The sequence below is a fragment of the Oncorhynchus tshawytscha genome, unplaced genomic scaffold, assembly GCF_018296145.1.
Source record: "Oncorhynchus tshawytscha isolate Ot180627B unplaced genomic scaffold, Otsh_v2.0 Un_contig_6491_pilon_pilon, whole genome shotgun sequence".
Classification (NCBI taxonomy): Eukaryota; Metazoa; Chordata; class Actinopteri; order Salmoniformes; family Salmonidae; genus Oncorhynchus; species Oncorhynchus tshawytscha.
Genome location: NW_024609576.1, coordinates 173,480 through 190,538, shown reverse-complemented (window position 1 = coordinate 190,538; position 17,059 = coordinate 173,480). Strand labels below are relative to the sequence as shown.

The window sequence follows — 17,059 nt, the reverse complement described above, 5'->3', positions numbered from 1 at the left end:
ACACACTACAGTGATGTATAGATTTAGATTAGAGATGTAGAGACTACACACTACATCAGACTACACACTACAGTGATGTATAGATTTAAATTAGAGATGTAGAGACTACACACTACAGTGATGTATAGATTTAGATTAGAGATGTAGAGACTACACACTACATCAGACTACACACTACAGTGATGTATAGATTTAGATTAGAGATGTAGAGACTACACACTACATCAGACTACACACTACAGTGATGTATAGATTTAGATTAGAGATGTAGAGACTACACACTACAGTGATGTATAGATTTAGATTAGAGATGTAGAGACTACACACTACAGTGATGTATAGATGTAGATTAGAGATGTAGAGACTACACACTACAGTGATGTATAGATTTAGATTAGAGATGTAGAGACTACACACTACATCAGACTACACACTACAGTGATGTATAGATTTAGATTAGAGATGTAGAGACTACACACTACATCAGACTACACACTACAGTGATGTATAGATTTAGATTAGAGATGTAGAGACTACACACTACAGTGATGTATAGATTTAGATTAGAGATGTAGAGACTACACACTACATCAGACTACACACTACAGTGATGTATAGATTTAGATTAGAGATGTAGAGACTACACACTACATCAGACTACACACTACAGTGATGTATAGATTTAGATTAGAGATGTAGAGACTACACACTACATCAGACTACACACTACAGTGATGTATAGATTTAGATTAGAGATGTAGAGACTACACACTACAGTGATGTATAGATTTAGATTAGAGATGTAGAGACTACACACTACAGTGATGTATGGATTTAGTGTAACAGCCTCTTGATGTGTGTCTTACTCTGTGCCCTCCAAGCAGGGCTTGCTGAAGGTTGCCATAGACAACACGCGCGCTCAGGACAAGCAGGTGCAGACGGAGAAGTCAGAGCTGAAGATGGAACTGTTCAGAGAGAGGGAGCTAAGAGAGACACTGGAGAGACAACTCACCATGGAGCAGAAAAACAGAGGTCGGTTACCACTACATTACCCACAACACACTGCACACTACACTACACTACATTACCCACAACACACTGCACACTACACTACATTACCCACAGTGAACTGTTCAGAGAGAGGGAGCTAAGAGAGACACTGGAGAGACAGCTCACCATGGAGCAGAAAAACAGAGGTCGGTTACCACTACATTACCCACAACACACTGCATACTACACTACACTACATTACCCACAACACACTGCACACCACACTATACTACATTACCCACAGTGAACTGTTCAGAGAGAGGGAGCTAAGAGAGACACTGGAGAGACAGCTCACCATGGAGCAGAAAAACAGAGGTCGGTTAACACTACATTACCCACAACACACTGCACACTACACTACACTACATTACCCACAACACACTGCACACTACACTACATTACCCACAACACACTGCACACCACACTACACTACATTACCCACAGTGAACTGTTCAGAGAGAGGGAGCTAAGAGAGACACTGGAGAGACAGCTCACCATGGAGCAGAAAAACAGAGGTCGGTTAACACTACATTACCCACAACACACTGCATACTACACTACATTACCCACAACCCACCGACACACCATACTACTCATCTCTGTTTCTAGTGAGCCCTGAAAACAAGCACTGCAATTCCTCACAATTCTCAACTGTTGTGTGTATTTCAGTGCTGATCCAGAAGCGCCTGAAGAAAGAGAAGAAGAGTAAGAGGAAACTTCAGGAGGCTCTGCAGTTTGAGTGTAAACTGAGAGACCATGCTGAGCAGACTCTGCAGCAGACTGGAGCGTCAGACAGAGCCCTCTGTGGTAAGTCTCCAGGCTACATTACAGGGTAGCCTAGTGGTTAGAGTGTAGAGGCGGCAGGGGTAGCCTAGTGGTTAGAGTGTAGAGGCGGCAGGGGTAGCCTAGTGGTTAGAGTGTAGAGGCGGCAGGGGTTAGAGTGTAGCCTAGTGGTTAGAGTGTAGAGGCGGCAGGGGTAGCCTAGTGGTTAGAGTGTAGAGGCGGCAGGGGTAGCCTAGTGGTTAGAGTGTAGAGGCGGCAGGGGAGCCTAGTGGTTAGAGTGTAGAGGCGGCAGGGTAGCCTAGTGGTTAGAGTGTAGAGGCGGCAGGGTAGCCTAGTGGTTAGAGTGTAGAGGCGGCAGGGGAGCCTAGTGGTTAGAGTGTAGAGGCGGCAGGGGAGCCTGGTTAGTGGTTAGAGTGTAGAGGCGGCAGGGGTAGCCTAGTGTTTAGAGTGTAGAGGCGGCGGGGTAGCCTAGTGGTTAGAGTGTAGAGGCGGGGAGCAGGGGAGCCTAGTGGTTAGAGTGTAGAGGCGGCGGGGTAGCCTAGTGGTTAGAGTGTAGAGGCGGCAGGGGAGCCTAGTGGTTAGAGTGTAGAGGCGGCAGGGGTAGCCTAGTGGTTAGAGTGTAGAGGCGGCAGGGTAGCCTAGTGGTTAGAGCGTTGGACTAGTAACCGGAAGGTTGCCTAGTTCAAACCCCCAAGCTGACAAGGTACAAATCTGTCGTTCTGCCCCTGAATAGGCAGTTAACCCACTGTTCCTAGGCCGTCATTGAAAATAAGAATTTGTTCTTAACTGACTTGCCTAGTTAAATAAAGGTAAAAAATAAAAGTTTTTACATTTAATTTAATTTACATTTGACTCTTTATTCTTAATTTTGACTTCATGGTGCAGTTTTCCGTTGTGTTCCTTTATGAAAATGAATGCATTGCCCTTTTACTTCTCATTTACTAGTAATTAGGTTGATAATTAATGACTAAACTCCTGCCTCTCCGTCATCATTACCCTCCAATCAGACTCACTGACCCAGGAAGTAGACAACGGTAACCAAGGTAACGGCAGGACTGACGCAGAGGCAGCGATACAAGGTACGGCAGCTTCTGAATGGCTCATCCTTATCCTCGTTGCCTAAATGTCCGGGTGTTTACGTTGAGTTAAAGTAACGCCGTTGGTCTGTGTGGCAGCAATCTAATTGATAAACAGTTTTTAATAGTTAAGTGTTGAAGGTATAATACTACTCTGTTACGGAGGTGTTTCAGAGCATTTCAGATGTTCTCATTGCTCTGTGTATCAGAACGACAGTACACCCCATCTACCCCCTCTCTCTCTCTCTGCTGCAGTCCCCCACAGACCCCCTCTCTCTCTCCTGCTCCAGTCCCCACAGACCCATCTACCCCCTCTCTCTCTCTGCTGCAGTCCCCACAGACCCCATCTACCCCCTCTCCTCTCTCTGCTGCAGTTCCCCACAGACCCCATCTACCCCCTCTCTCCTGCTGCAGTCCCCATCTACCCCCTCTCTCTCCTGCTCCAGTCCCCCACAGACCCCATCTACCCCCTCTCTCCTGCTGCAGTCCCCCATCTACCCCCTCTCTCTCTCTGCTCCAGTCCCCATCTACCCCCTCTCTCTCTCTGCAGTCCCCATCTACCCCCTCTCTCTCCTGCTCCAGTCCCCCACAGACCCCATCTACCCCCTCTCTCCTGCTGCAGTCCCCATCTACCCCCTCTCTCTCTGCTCCAGTCCCCATCTACCCCCTCTCTCTCTCTGCTCCAGTCCCCATCTACCCCCTCTCTCTCTCTCCTGCCTGCCAGTCCCCCACAGACCCCATCTACCCCTCTCTCTCTCTGCTCCAGTCCCCACAGACCCCATCTACCCCCTCTCTCTCTCTGCTGCAGTCCCCACAGACCCCATCTACCCCCTCTCTCTCTCCTGCTCCAGTCCCCCACAGACCCCATCTACCCCCTCTCTCTCTCTGCTGCAGTCCCCACAGACCCCATCTACCCCCTCTCTCCTGCTCCAGTCCCCCCACAGACCCCATCTACCCCCTCTCTCTCTCCTGCTTGCAGTCCCCCACAGACCCCATCTACCCCCTCTCTCTCTCCTGCTCCAGTCCCCCACAGACCCCATCTACCCCCTCTCTCTCCTGCTGCCAGTCCCCCACAGACCCCATCTACCCCCTCTCTCTCCTGCTCCAGTCCCCCACAGACCCCATCTACCCCCTCTCTCCTGCTGCAGTCCCCCACAGACCCCATCTACCCCCTCTCTCTCCTGCTCCAGTCCCCACAGACCCCATCTACCCCCTCTCTCTCTGCTCCAGTCCCCACAGACCCCATCTACCCCCTCTCTCCTGCTCCAGTCCCCCACAGACCCCATCTACCCCCTCTCTCTCTGCCCAGACCCCATCTACCCCCTCTCTCCTGCAGTCCCCATCTACCCCCTCTCTCTCCTGCTCCAGTCCCCCACAGACCCCATCTACCCCCTCTCTCTCCTGCTCCAGTCCCCACAGACCCCATCTACCCCCTCTCTCTCTCCTGCAGTCCCCCACAGACCCCATCTACCCCCTCTCTCTCCTGCTCCAGTCCCCCACAGACCCCATCTACCCCCTCTCTCTCTGCTGCAGTCCCCCACACAGACCCCATCTACCCCCTCTCTCTCCTGCTCCAGTCCCCCACAGACCCCATCTACCCCCTCTCTCTCTCTGCTGCAGTCCCCCACAGACCCCATCTACCCCCTCTCTCCTGCTCCAGTCCCCCACAGACCCCATCTACCCCCTCTCTCTGCTCCAGTCCCCACAGACCCCATCTACCCCCTCTCTCTCTCCTGCTCCAGTCCCCACAGACCCCATCTACCCCTCTCTCTCTCTGCTCCAGTCCCCACAGACCCCATCTACCCCCTCTCTCTCCTGCTCCAGTCCCCCACAGACCCCATCTACCCCCTCTCTCTCCTGCTCCAGTCCCCCACAGACCCCATCTACCCCCTCTCTCCTGCTGCAGAATCCCCCACAGACCCCATCTACCCCCTCTCTCCTGCTGCAGAATCCCCACAGACCCCATCTACCCCTCTATCTCTCCTGCTGCAGAGTTCCCCACAGTCCCCATCTACCCCCTCTCTCTCTCCTGCTGCAGACCCCATCTACCCCCTCTCTCTCTCTCCTGCAGAGTCCCCACAGACCCCATCTACCCCCTCTCTCTCTCCTCCTGCAGAGTTCCCCCACAGTCCCCATCTACCCCCTCTCTCTCTCCTGCAGCAGTCCCCCTACAGACCCCATCTACCCCCTCTCTCTCTGCTCCAGACCCCATCTACCCCCTCTCTCTCTCCTCCTGCTGAGTCCCCTACAGACCCCATCTACCCCCTCTCTCTCTGCTGCAGTCCCCCACAGACCCCATCTACCCCCTCTCTCTCCTCTTGCAGAGTCCCCCACAGACACCCATCTACCCCTCTCTCTCCTGCTGCAGTCCCCCACAGACCCCATCTACCCCCTCTCTCTCCTGCTTCAGTCCCCCCCAGACCCCATCTACCCCCTCTCTCCCTGCTCCAGTCCCCACAGACCCCATTTACCCCCTCTCTCCTGCTGCAGTTCCCCACAGACCCCATCTACCCCCTCTCTCTCTCCTCCTGCAGAGTCCCCAACAGACCCCATCTACCCCCTCTCTCCTGCTGCAGTCCCCCACAGACCCCATCTACCCCCTCTCTCCTGCTGCAGAGTCCCCCACAGACCCCATCTACCCCCTCTCTCCTGCTGCAGAGTCCCCCTGCACAGACCCCATCTACCCCCTCTCTCTCTGCTGCAGTTCCCCACAGACCCCATCTACCCCCTCTCTCTCTCCTCCTGCAGAGTCCCCAACAGACCCCATCTTCCCCCTCTCTCTCTCCTGCTCCAGTCCCCCACAGACCCCATCTACCCCCTCTCTCTCTCTGTTGCAGAGTCCCCTACAGACCCCATCTACCCCCCTCTCTCCTGCTGCAGAGTCCCCCACAGACCCCATCTACCCCCTCTCTCCTGCTGCAGTTCCCCACAGACCCCATCTACCCCTCTCTCTCTCTCTCCTCCTGCAGAGTCCCCAACAGACCCCATCTTCCCCCTCTCTCTCTCCTGCTCCAGTCCCCCACAGACCCCATCTACCCCCTCTCTCTCTCTGTTGCAGAGTCCCCTACAGACCCCATCTACCCCCTCTCTCCTGCTGCAGAGTTCCCCCCAGACCCCATCTACCCCCTCTCTCTCTTCCTGCAGAATCCCCCACAGACCCCATCTACCCCCTCTCTCTCCTGCTGCAGTCCCCATCTACCCCCTCTCTCTCTGCTGCAGAGTTCCCCACAGACCCCATCTACCCCCTCTCTCTCTCTGCTCCAGACCCCATCTACCCCCCTCTCTCTCTCTGCTCCAGTCCCCATCTACCCCCTCTCTCTCTCTCTGCTCCAGTCCCCACAGACCCCATCTACCCCCTCTCTCTCTCCTGCTCCAGTCCCCACAGACCCCATCTACCCCCTCTCTCTCTCTGCTCCAGTCCCCCACAGACCCCATCTACCCCCCTCTCTCTCCTGCTCCAGTCCCCACAGACCCCATCTACCCCCTCTCTCTCTCTGCTGCAGTCCCCCACAGACCCCATCTACCCCCTCTCTCTCTCCTGCTCCAGTCCCCCACAGACCCCATCTACCCCCTCTCTCTCTCTGCTCAGTCCCCACAGACCCCATCTACCCCCTCTCTCTCCTGCTCCAGTCCCCACAGACCCCATCTACCCCCTCTCTCCTGCTCCAGTCCCCACAGACCCCATCTACCCCCTCTCTCTCTCTCCTGCTCCAGTCCCCCACAGACCCCATCTACCCCCTCTCTCTCCTGCTCCAGTCCCCCACAGACCCCATCTACCCCCTCTCTCTCCTGCTCCAGTCCCCACAGACCCCATCTACCCCCTCTCTCTCCTGCTCCAGTCCCCACAGACCCCATCTACCCCCTCTCTCCTGCTCCAGTCCCCACAGACCCCATCTACCCCCTCTCTCTCTGCTCCAGACCCCATCTACCCCCCTCTCTCCTGCAGTCCCCATCTACCCCCTCTCTCTCTCTCCTGCTCCAGTCCCCCACAGACCCCATCTACCCCCTCTCTCTCCTGCTCCAGTCCCCCACAGACCCCATCTACCCCCTCTCTCTCTCTGCTCCAGTCCCCACAGACCCCATCTACCCCCTCTCTCTCTCCTGCTCCAGTCCCCCACAGACCCCTCTATCTACCCCTCTCTCTCTGCTGCAGTCCCCACAGACCCCCTCTCCCCCTCTCTCTCCTGCTCCAGTCCCCACAGACCCCATCTACCCCCTCTCTCTCTCTGCTGCAGTCCCCCCACTACCCCATCTACCCCCTCTCTCTCTGCTCCAGTCCCCACAGACCCCATCTACCCCCTCTCTCTCTGCTCCAGTCCCCCACAGACCCCATCTACCCCCTCTCTCTCTGCTCCAGTCCCCCACAGACCCCATCTACCCCCTCTCTCTCTCCTGCTCCAGTCCCCACAGACCCCATCTACCCCTCTCTCTCCTGCTCCAGTCCCCCACAGACCCCATCTACCCCTCTCTCTCCTCTCCAGTCCCCCACAGACCCCATCTACCCCCCTCTCTCCTGCTGCAGAATCCCCACAGACCCCATCTACCCCCTCTCTCCTGCTGCAGAATCCCCCACAGACCCCATCTACCCCCTCTATCTCTCCTGCTGCAGAGTTCCCCACAGTCCCCATCTACCCCTCTCTCTCTCCTGCTGCAGACCCCATCTACCCCCTCTCTCTCTCCTCCTGCAGAGTCCCCCACAGACCCCATCTACCCCCTCTCTCTCTCCTCCTGCAGAGTTCCCCCACAGTCCCCATCTACCCCCTCTCTCTCTCTGCAGAGTCCCCCTACAGACCCCATCTACCCCCTCTCTCTCTGCTCCAGACCCCATCTACCCCCTCTCTCTCCTCCTGCAGAGTCCCCACAGACCCCATCTACCCCCTCTCTCTCTGCTGCAGTCCCCCACAGACCCCATCTACCCCCTCTCTCTCTCCTCTTGCAGAGTCCCCACAGACCCCATCTACCCCCTCTCTCCTGCTGCAGTCCCCCCACAGACCCCATCTACCCCCTCTCTCCTGCTTCAGTCCCCCACAGACCCCATCTACCCCCCTCTCTCCTGCTCCAGTCCCCCACAGACCCCATTTACCCCCTCTCTCCTGCTGCAGTTCCCCTGCAGACCCCATCTACCCCCTCTCTCTCTCCCTGCAGAGTCCCCAACAGACCCCATCTACCCCCTCTCTCTCTGCTGCAGTCCCCACAGACCCCATCTACCCCCTCTCTCCTGCTGCAGAGTCCCCCTCAGACCCCATCTACCCCCTCTCTCCTGCTGCAGAGTCCCCCCACAGACCCCATCTACCCCCTCTCTCCTGCTGCAGTTCCCCAGACCCCATCTACCCCCTCTCTCTCTCTCTCCTGCAGAGTCCCCAACAGACCCCATCTTCCCCCTCTCTCTCTCCTCTGTCCCCACAGACCCCATCTACCCCCTCTCTCTCTGTTGCAGAGTCCCCTAGACCCCATCTACCCCCTCTCTCCTGCTGCAGAGTTCCCCCAAAGACCCCATCTACCCCCTCTCTCTCTCTGCTCCCCACAGACCCCATCTACCCCTCTCTCTCTCCTGCTGCAGTCCCCATCTACCCCCTCTCTCTGCTGCAGAGTTCCCCACAGACCCCATCTACCTCTCTCTCCTGCTCCAGTCCCCATCTAGACCCCATCTACCCCCTCTCTCCTGCTCCAGTCCCCCAGACCCCATCTACCCCCTCTCTCTCTCTCCTGCTCCAGTCCCCATCACCCCTCTCCCCATCTAGGGCCCCATCCCCCTCTCTCTCTCCTGCTGCAGAGTTCCCCCCAGTCCCCATCTACCCCCTCTCTCTCTCTCCTGCTGCCAGACCCCATCTACCCCCTCTCTCCTCCTGCCCCAGAGTCCCCCCCTCTCACAAACCCCATCTACCCCTCTCTCTCTGCTCCAGTCCCCATCTACCCTCTCTCTCTCTCCTGCTGCAGACCCCATCTACCCCCTCTCTCTCTCCTGCAGAGTCCCCCACAGACCCCATCTTCCCCTCTCTCTCTCTCTGCAGTTCCCCCAGACCCCATCTACCCCTCTCTCTCCTCTGCAGAGTCCCCCAAAGACCCCATCTACCCCCTCTCTCTCTCCTGCAGAATCCCCCACAGACCCCATTTACCCCCTCTCTCTCTCTGCTGAAGTCCCCCACAGACCCCATCTACCCCCTCTCTCTCTGCTGCAGAGTCCCCACAGTCCCCATCTACCCCTCTCTCTCTGCTCCAGTCCCCATCTACCCCCTCTCTCTCTCTGCTGCAGAGTCCCCACAGACCCCATCTACCCCCTCTCTCTCTCCTGCTCCAGTCCCCACAGACCCCATCTACCCCCTCTCCTGCTGAAGTCCCCCCACAGACCCCATCTACCCCCTCTCTCTCTGCTGCAGAGTTCCCCACAGTCCCCATCTACCCCTCTCTCTCTGCTCCAGTCCCCATCTACCCCCTCTCTCTCTCCTGCTGCAGAGTCCCCCACAGACCCCATCTACCCCTCTCTCGCTCCTGCTCCAGTCCCCACAGACCCCATCTACCCCCTCTCTCTCTCTGCTCAGTCCCCCTCAGACCCCATCTACCCCTCTCTCTCTCCTCCTGCTCAGTCCCCAGACCCCATCTACCCCCTCTCTCTCTCCTGCTCCAGTCCCCATCAGACCCCATCTACCCCTCTCTCTCTCCTGCTCCAGTCCCCACTAGACCCCATCTCCCCCTCTCTCTCCTGCTCCAGTCCCCACAGACCCCATCTACCCCCTCTCTCTCTGCTGCAGAATCCCCCCTCAGACCCCTCCTACCCCCTCTCTCCTGCTGCAGAATCCCCATCAGACCCCATCTACCCCTCTCTCTCTCTCTCTGCAGAGTTCCCCATCTACCCCCATCTCTCCTCTCTCTCTGCTGCAGACCCCATCTACCCCCTCTCTCTCTCCTCCTGCAGAGTCCCCTACAGACCCCATCTACCCCCTCTCTCTCTCCTCCTGCAGAGTCCCCCACAGTCCCCATCTACCCCCTCTCTCTGCTCCAGACCCCATCTACCCCCTCTCTCTCTCCTCCTGCAGAGTCCCCTCAGACCCCATCTACCCCCTCTCTCTCTGCTGCAGTCCCCCACAGACCCCATCTACCCCCTCTCTCTCTCCTCTTGCAGAGTCCCCCTCCAGACACCATCTACCCCCTCTCTCTCTCTGCTGCAGTCCCCCCACAGACCCCATCTACCCCCTCTCTCTCTCTCTGTCCCCAGACCCCATCTACCCCCTCTCTCCTGCTCAGTCCCCACAGACCCCATTTACCCCCTCTCTCCTGCTGCAGTTCCCCACAGACCCCATCTACCCCCTCTCTCTCTCTCCTGCAGAGTCCCCAACAGACCCCATCTACCCCCTCTCTCTCCTGCTGCAGTTCCCCACAGACCCCTCTACCCCTCTCTCTCTCTCCTCCTGCAGAGTCCCCATCAGACCCCATCTTCCCCTCTCTCTCTCCTGCTCCAGTCCCCACAGACCCCATCTACCCCCTCTCTCTCTGCTGCAGAGTCCCCACAGACCCCATCTACCCCCCTCTCTCCTGCTGCAGAGTCCCCCCAGACCCCATCTACCCCCTCTCTCTCCTGCTGCAGTTCCCCATCTACCCCTCTACCCCTCTCTCTCTCTCCTCCAGAGTCCCCATCAGACCCCATCTTCCCTCTCTCTCTCCTGCTCCAGTCCCCACAGACCCCATCTACCCCCTCTCTCTCTCTGTTGCAGAGTCCCCTACAGACCCCATCTACCCCCTCTCTCCTGCTGCAGAGTTCCCCCAAAGACCCCATCTACCCCCTCTCTCTTCCTCCTCTCTCCCCCACAGACCCCATTTACCCCCTCTCTCTCTCTGCTGCAGTCCCCATCTACCCCCTCTCTCTCTCTGCTGCAGAGTTCCCCACAGACCCCATCTACCCCCTCTCTCTCTGCTGCAGAGTTCCCCATCTAGTCCCCATCTACCCCTCTCTCTCTCTGCTCCAGTCCCCATCTACCCCCTCTCTCTCTCCTGCTGCAGAGTCCCCACAGACCCCATCTACCCCCTCTCTCTCTCCTGCTCCAGTCCCCCACAGACCCCATCTACCCCCTCTCTCCCTGCTCTCAGTCCCCCACAGACCCCATCTACCCCTCTCTCTCTCTGCTGCTCCCCCAGACCCCATCTACCCCCTCTATCTCTCCTGCTGCAGAGTTCCCCACAGTCCCCATCTACCCCCTCTCTCTCTCCTGCTGCAGACCCCATCTACCCCCTCTCTCTCCTCCTGCAGAGTCCCCATCTACAGACCCCATCTACCCCTCTCTCTCTGCTCCAGTCCCCATCTACCCCCTCTCTCTCTCTGCTGCTGCAGACCCCATCTACCCCCTCTCTCTCTCTCCTGCAGAGTCCCCACAGACCCCATCTACCCCCTCTCTCTCTCTGCAGTCCCCCCTCTCAGACCCCATCTACCCCTCTCTCTCTCCTCCTGCAGAGTCCCCCACAGACCCCATCTACCCCCTCTCTCTCCTGCTGCAGTCCCCCACAGACCCCATCTACCCCCTCTCCTGCTCCAGTCCCCCACAGACCCCATCTACCCCCTCTCTCTCTGTTGCAGAGTCCCCATCAGACACCATCTTCCCCTGCTCTCTCTCTCTGCTCCAGTCCCCCAGACCCCATCTACCCCCTCTCTCCTGCTGCAGAGTCCCCCACAGACCCCATCTACCCCCTCTCTCTCTCTGCTTCAGTCCCCCTCTCTGCACAGACCCCATCTACCCCCTCTCTCTCTGCTGCAGAGTTCCCCACAGACCCCATCTACCCCCTCTCTCTCTCTCTTGCAGAGTCCCCCACAGACCCCATCTACCCCCTCTCTCTCTCCTGCAGAATCCCCCACAGACCCCATTTACCCCCTCTCTCTCTCTCTCTCTGCTGCAGTCCCCACAGACCCCATCTACCCCCTCTCTCTCCTGCTCCAGTCCCCATTTACCCCCTCTCTTTCTCCTGCTGCAGACCCCATCTACCCCCCTCTCTCTCTCCTCCTGCAGAGTCCCCACAGACCACATCTACCCCTCTCTCTCTCTGCAGTCCCCCACAGACCCCATCTACCCCCATCTCTCTCTCTCTCCTGCAAAGTCCCCACAGACCCCATCTACCCCCTCTCTCCTGCTCCAGTCCCCCATCAGACCCCATCTACCCCCTCTCTCTGCTGCAGTCCCCCACAGACCCCATCTACCCCCTCTCTCTCTCTGTGCAGAGTCCCCCACAGACCCCATCTTCCCCTCTCTCTCCTGCTCCAGTCCCCACAGACCCCATCTACCCCCTCTCTCTCCTGCTGCAGTCCCCCACAGACCCCATCTACCCCCTCTCTCCTGCTCCAGTCCCCCACAGACCCCATCTCCCCCTCTCTCTCCTGCTGCAGTCCCCCACAGACCCCATCTACCCCCTCTCTCTCTCTCTGCTGCAGAGTCCCCACAGACCCCATCTCCCCCCCTCTCTCTGCTGCAGAGTTCCCACAGTCCCCATCTACCCTCTCTCTCTGCTCCAGTCCCCATCTACCCCCTCTCTCTCTCCTGCAGAGTCCCCACAGACCCCATCTACCCCCTCTCTCTCTCTCTGCTCCAGTCCCCATCTACCCCCTCTCTCTCTCTCCTGCAGAGTCCCCACAGACCCCATCTACCCCCTCTCTCTCTCTGCTCCAGTCCCCATCTACCCCATCTACCCCCTCTCTCTCTCCTGCTCCAGTCCCCACAGACCCCATCTACCCCCCGCTCTCCTGCTGCAGAGTTCCCCACAGACCCCATCTACCCCGTCTCTCTCTCTCTGTTGCAGTCCCCATCTACCCCCTCTCTCTCTGCTACAGAGTTCCCCAAAGACCCCATCTACCCCTCTCTCTCTCCTGCAGAATGCCCCAGACCCCATCTACCCCCTCTCTCTCCTGCTGCAGTCCCACCACAGACCCCATCTACCCCTCTCTCTCCTGCTGCAGTCCCCCACAGACCCCATCTACCCCCTCTCTCTCTGCTGCAGAGTTCCCCACAGTCCCCATCTACCCCTCTCTCTCTGCTCCAGTCCCCATCTACCCCCTCTCTCTCTCTCTCTGCTCCAGTCCCCATCTCCCCCTCTCTCTCTCTCTGCAGAGTCCCCACAGACCCCATCTACCCCCTCTCTCTGCTCCAGTCCAGTCCCCACAGACCCCATCTACCCCCTCTCTCTCTGCTTCAGTCCCCATCAGACCCCATCTCTCCCTCTCTCTCCTGCTGCAGAGTTCCCCCACAGTCCCCATCTACCCCCTCTCTCTCTCCTGCTGCAGACCCCATCTACCCCCTCTCTCTCTCCTCCTGCAGAGTCCCCACAGACCCCATCTACCCCCTCTCTCTCTCTCCTGCTGCAGAGTCCCCATCAGACCCCATCTACCCCCTCTCTCTACTGCTGCAGTCCCCACAGACCCCATCTCCCCCTCTCTCCTGCTCCAGTCCCCATCTACCCCATCTACCCCCTCTCTCTCTGCTGCAGTCCCCACAGACCCCATCTCCGTCTCCCTTCTCTCTCTCCTGCTCCAGTCCCCACAGACCCCATCTACCCCCTCTCTCTCTGCTGCAGAGTCCCCACAGACCCCATCTCCCCCTCTCTCCTGCTTCAGTCCCCCTCAGACCCCATCTACCCCCTCTCTCCTGCTGCAGAGTTCCCCCAGACCCCATCTACCCCCTCTCTCTCTCTCTGTTGCAGAGTCCCCCACAGACCCCATCTACCCCCTCTCTCTCTCCTGCAGAATCCCCCTCAGACCCCATTTACCCTCTCTCTCTCTCTCTCTGCTGCAGTCCCCCACAGACCCCATCTACCCCTCTCTCTCTCCTGCTGCAGACCCCATCTACCCCCTCTCTCTCTCCTCCTGCAGAGTCCCCATCAGACCCCATCTACCCCCTCTCTCTCTGCAGTCCCCCACAGACCCCATCTACCCCCCCTCTCTCTCTCCTGCAAAGTCCCCTCAGACCCCATCTACCCCCTCTCTCCTGCTCCAGTCCCCCACAGACCCCATCTACCCCCTCTCTCTCTGCTGCAGTCCCCCCACAGACCCCATCTACCCCTCTCTCTCTCTGTTGCAGAGTCCCCACAGACCCCATCTTCCCCTGCTCTCTCCTGCGCCAGTCCCCACAGACCCCATCTACCCCCTCTCTCTCTCTCTGCTGCAGTCCCCACAGACCCCATCTACCCCCTCTCTCTGCTCCAGTCCCCACAGACCCCATCTACCCCCTCTCTCCTGCTGCAGTCCCCCACAGACCCCATCTACCCCCTCTCTCTCTCTCTGCTGCAGAGTTCCCCCCCAGACCCCATCTACCCCCTCTCTCTGCTGCTCTCTTCCCCCAGTCCCCATCTACCCCCTCTCTCTCTGCTCCAGTCCCCATCTACCCCCTCTCTCTCCTGCTGCAGAGTCCCCCACAGACCCCATCTACCCCCTCTCTCTCTCCTGCTCCAGTCCCCCTACAGACCCCATCTCCCCCTCTCTCTCTCTCTGTTGCAGAGTCCCCAGACCCCATCTACCCCCTCTCTCTCTCCTGCAGAATCCCCTCCAGACCCCATTTACCCCCTCTCTCTCTCTCTGCTGCAGTCCCCCCACAGACCCCATCTGCCCCCTCTCTCTCCTGCTCCAGTCCCCATCTACCCCCTCTCTCTCTCCTGCTGCAGTCCCCATCTACCCCCTCTCTCTCTCTCTGCTCCCCAGACCCCATCTACCCCCTCTCTCTCTCTGCAGTCCCCTCCAGACCCCATCTACCCCCTCTCTCTCTCTCTCCTGCAGAGTCCCCACAGACCCCATCTACCCCTCTCTCTCTCTGCTGCAGTCCCCCCTACAGACCCCTCTACCCCTCTCTCCTGCTCCAGTCCCCCAGACCCCATCTACCCCTCTCTCTCCTCTCTCTCCCTCCAGACCCCATCTACCCCCTCTCTCTCTCTCTGTTGCAGAGTCCCCCAGTCCCCATCTACCCCCTCTCTCTCTCTCCTGCTCCAGAATCCCCATCTACCCCCTCTCTCTCTCTCTGCTCCAGTCCCCATCTACCCCCTCTCTCTCTCTCTGCTCCTGCTCCAGTCCCCATCTACCCCCTCTCTCTCTCTCTCCAGTCCCCATCTACCCCCTCTCTCTCTCTCTCCCCATCTACCCCATCTCTCTCTCTCTCTCTGCTGCTCCAGTCCCCATCTACCCCCTCTCTCTCTGCTCCAGTCTGCTACCCCTCCCCCACAGACCCCATCTACCCCCTCTCTCTCTCTCTCTGCTCCCCAGACCCCATCTACCCCCTCTCTCTCTCTACAGAGTGCTCCAGACCCCATCTACCCCCTCTCTCTCTCCTGCAGAATCCAGTCCCCATCTACCCCCTCTCTCTCTGCTCTCCTGCTCCAGTCCCCATCTACCCCCTCTCTCTCTCTGCTCCCCCAGTCCCCATCTACCCCCTCTCTCTCTCTGCTGCAGAGTCCCCATCTACCCCCTCTCTCTCTCTGCTCCAGTCCCCATCTACCCCTCTCTCTCTCTCTCTCTGCTCCAGACCCCATCTACCCCCTCTCTCTCTCTCTCTCTCTGCTCCAGACCCCATCTACCCCCTCTCTCTCTCCTGCTCCAGTCCCCATCTACCCCATCTACCCCCTCTCTCTCCTGCTCCAGTCCCCATCTACCCCCTCTCTCTCTCTCTCCAGTCTGCCAGTCCCCATCTACCCCCTCTCTCTCTCTCTGCTCCAGTCCCCATCTACCCCCTCTCTCTCTCTCTCTCCTGCTCCAGTCCCCATCTACCCCCTCTCTCTCTCTCTCTGCAGTCCCCATCTACCCCTCTCTCTCTCTCTCCTGCTCCAGTCCCCATCTACCCCTCTCTCTCTCTCTCTCCCCCCAGAACCCCATCTACCCCCTCTCTCTCTGCTCCAGTCCCCATCTACCCCTCTCTCTCTCTCTCTCCTGCTCCAGTCCCCATCTACCCCTAACCCTCTCTCTCTGCTCCAGTCCCCATCTACCCCCTCTCTCTCTCTCTCTGCTCCAGTCCCCATCTACCCCCCTCTCTCTCTCTCTGCTGTCCCCAGTCCCCATCTACCCCCTCTCTCTCTCTCTCTCTGCTCCAGTCCCCATCTACCCCCTCTCTCTCTCTCTCTGCTCCAGTCCCCATCTACCCCCTCTCTCTCTCTCCTGCTCCAGTCCCCATCTACCCCCTCTCTCTCTCTCTGCTCCAGTCCCCATCTACCCCCTCTCTCTCTCTCTGCTCCAGTCCCCATCTACCCCCTCTCTCTCTCCTCTCTTCACCTGCTCCAGTCCCCATCTACCCCCTCTCTCTCTCTCTGCTCCAGTCCCCATCTACCCCCTCTCTCTCTCTCTCTGCTCCAGTCCCCATCTACCTCTCTCTCTCTCTCTCTCTGCTCAGTCCCCATCTACCCCCTCTCTCTCTCTCTCTGCTCCAGTCCCCATCTACCCCTCTCTCTCTCTCTCTCCTGCTCAGTCCCCATCTACCCCCTCTCTCTCTCTCCTGCTCCAGACCCATCTACCCCTCTCTCTCTCTCTGCTCCAGTCCCCATCTACCCCCTCTCTCTCTCTCCCTCCAGTCCCCATCTACCCCCTCTCTCTCTCTCTCTCTGCTCCAGTCCCCATCTACCCCCTCTCTCTCTCTCTCTGCTCCCCAGTCTACCCCCATCTACCCCCTCTCTCCCATCTCTCTCTCTCTCTGCTCAGTCCCCATCTACCCCCTCTCTCTCTCTCTGCTCCAGTTCCCATCTACCCCCCTCTCTCTCTCTCTCTGCTCCAGTCCCCATCTACCCCCTCTCTCTCTCTCTCTCCTGCTCCAGTCCCCATCTACCCCCTCTCTCTCTCTCATGCTCCAGTCCCCATCTACCCCCTCTCTCTCCTCTCTGCTCCAGTCCCCATCTACCCCTCTCTCTCTCTCTCCTGCTCCAGTCCCCATCTACCCCCCTCTCTCTCTCTCCTGCTCCAGTCCCCATCTACCCCCTCTCTCTCTCTCTCTCTCTGCCAGTCCCCATCTACCCCCTCTCTCTCTCTCTCCAAGCTCCAGTCCCCATCTACCCCCTCTCTCTCTCTCCTGCTCCAGTCCCCATCTACCCCCTCTCTCTCTCTCTCTGCTCCAGTCCCCATCTACCCCCTCTCTCTCTCTCTCCATCTGCTCCAGTCCCCATCTCCCCCTCTCTCTCTGCTCTCTCTCTGCTCCAGTCCCCATCTGGCC

The 17,059-nt window shown here is 58.6% G+C and overlaps 1 protein-coding gene across 1 annotated transcript in view; it reads left to right on the top strand.

Moving 5' to 3' along the window:
- The window catches only part of dachc (dachshund c), a gene marked incomplete at its 5' end in the record, with an annotated part of 58,039 nt that overhangs the window by 31,705 nt on the left and 9,275 nt on the right, over positions 1-17,059 (top strand). Inside the window, 3 exon segments of the mRNA XM_042316015.1 lie at positions 885-1,032; positions 1,720-1,857; positions 2,841-2,912. Coding sequence (XP_042171949.1) covers positions 885-1,032; positions 1,720-1,857; positions 2,841-2,912 — 358 coding nt within the window.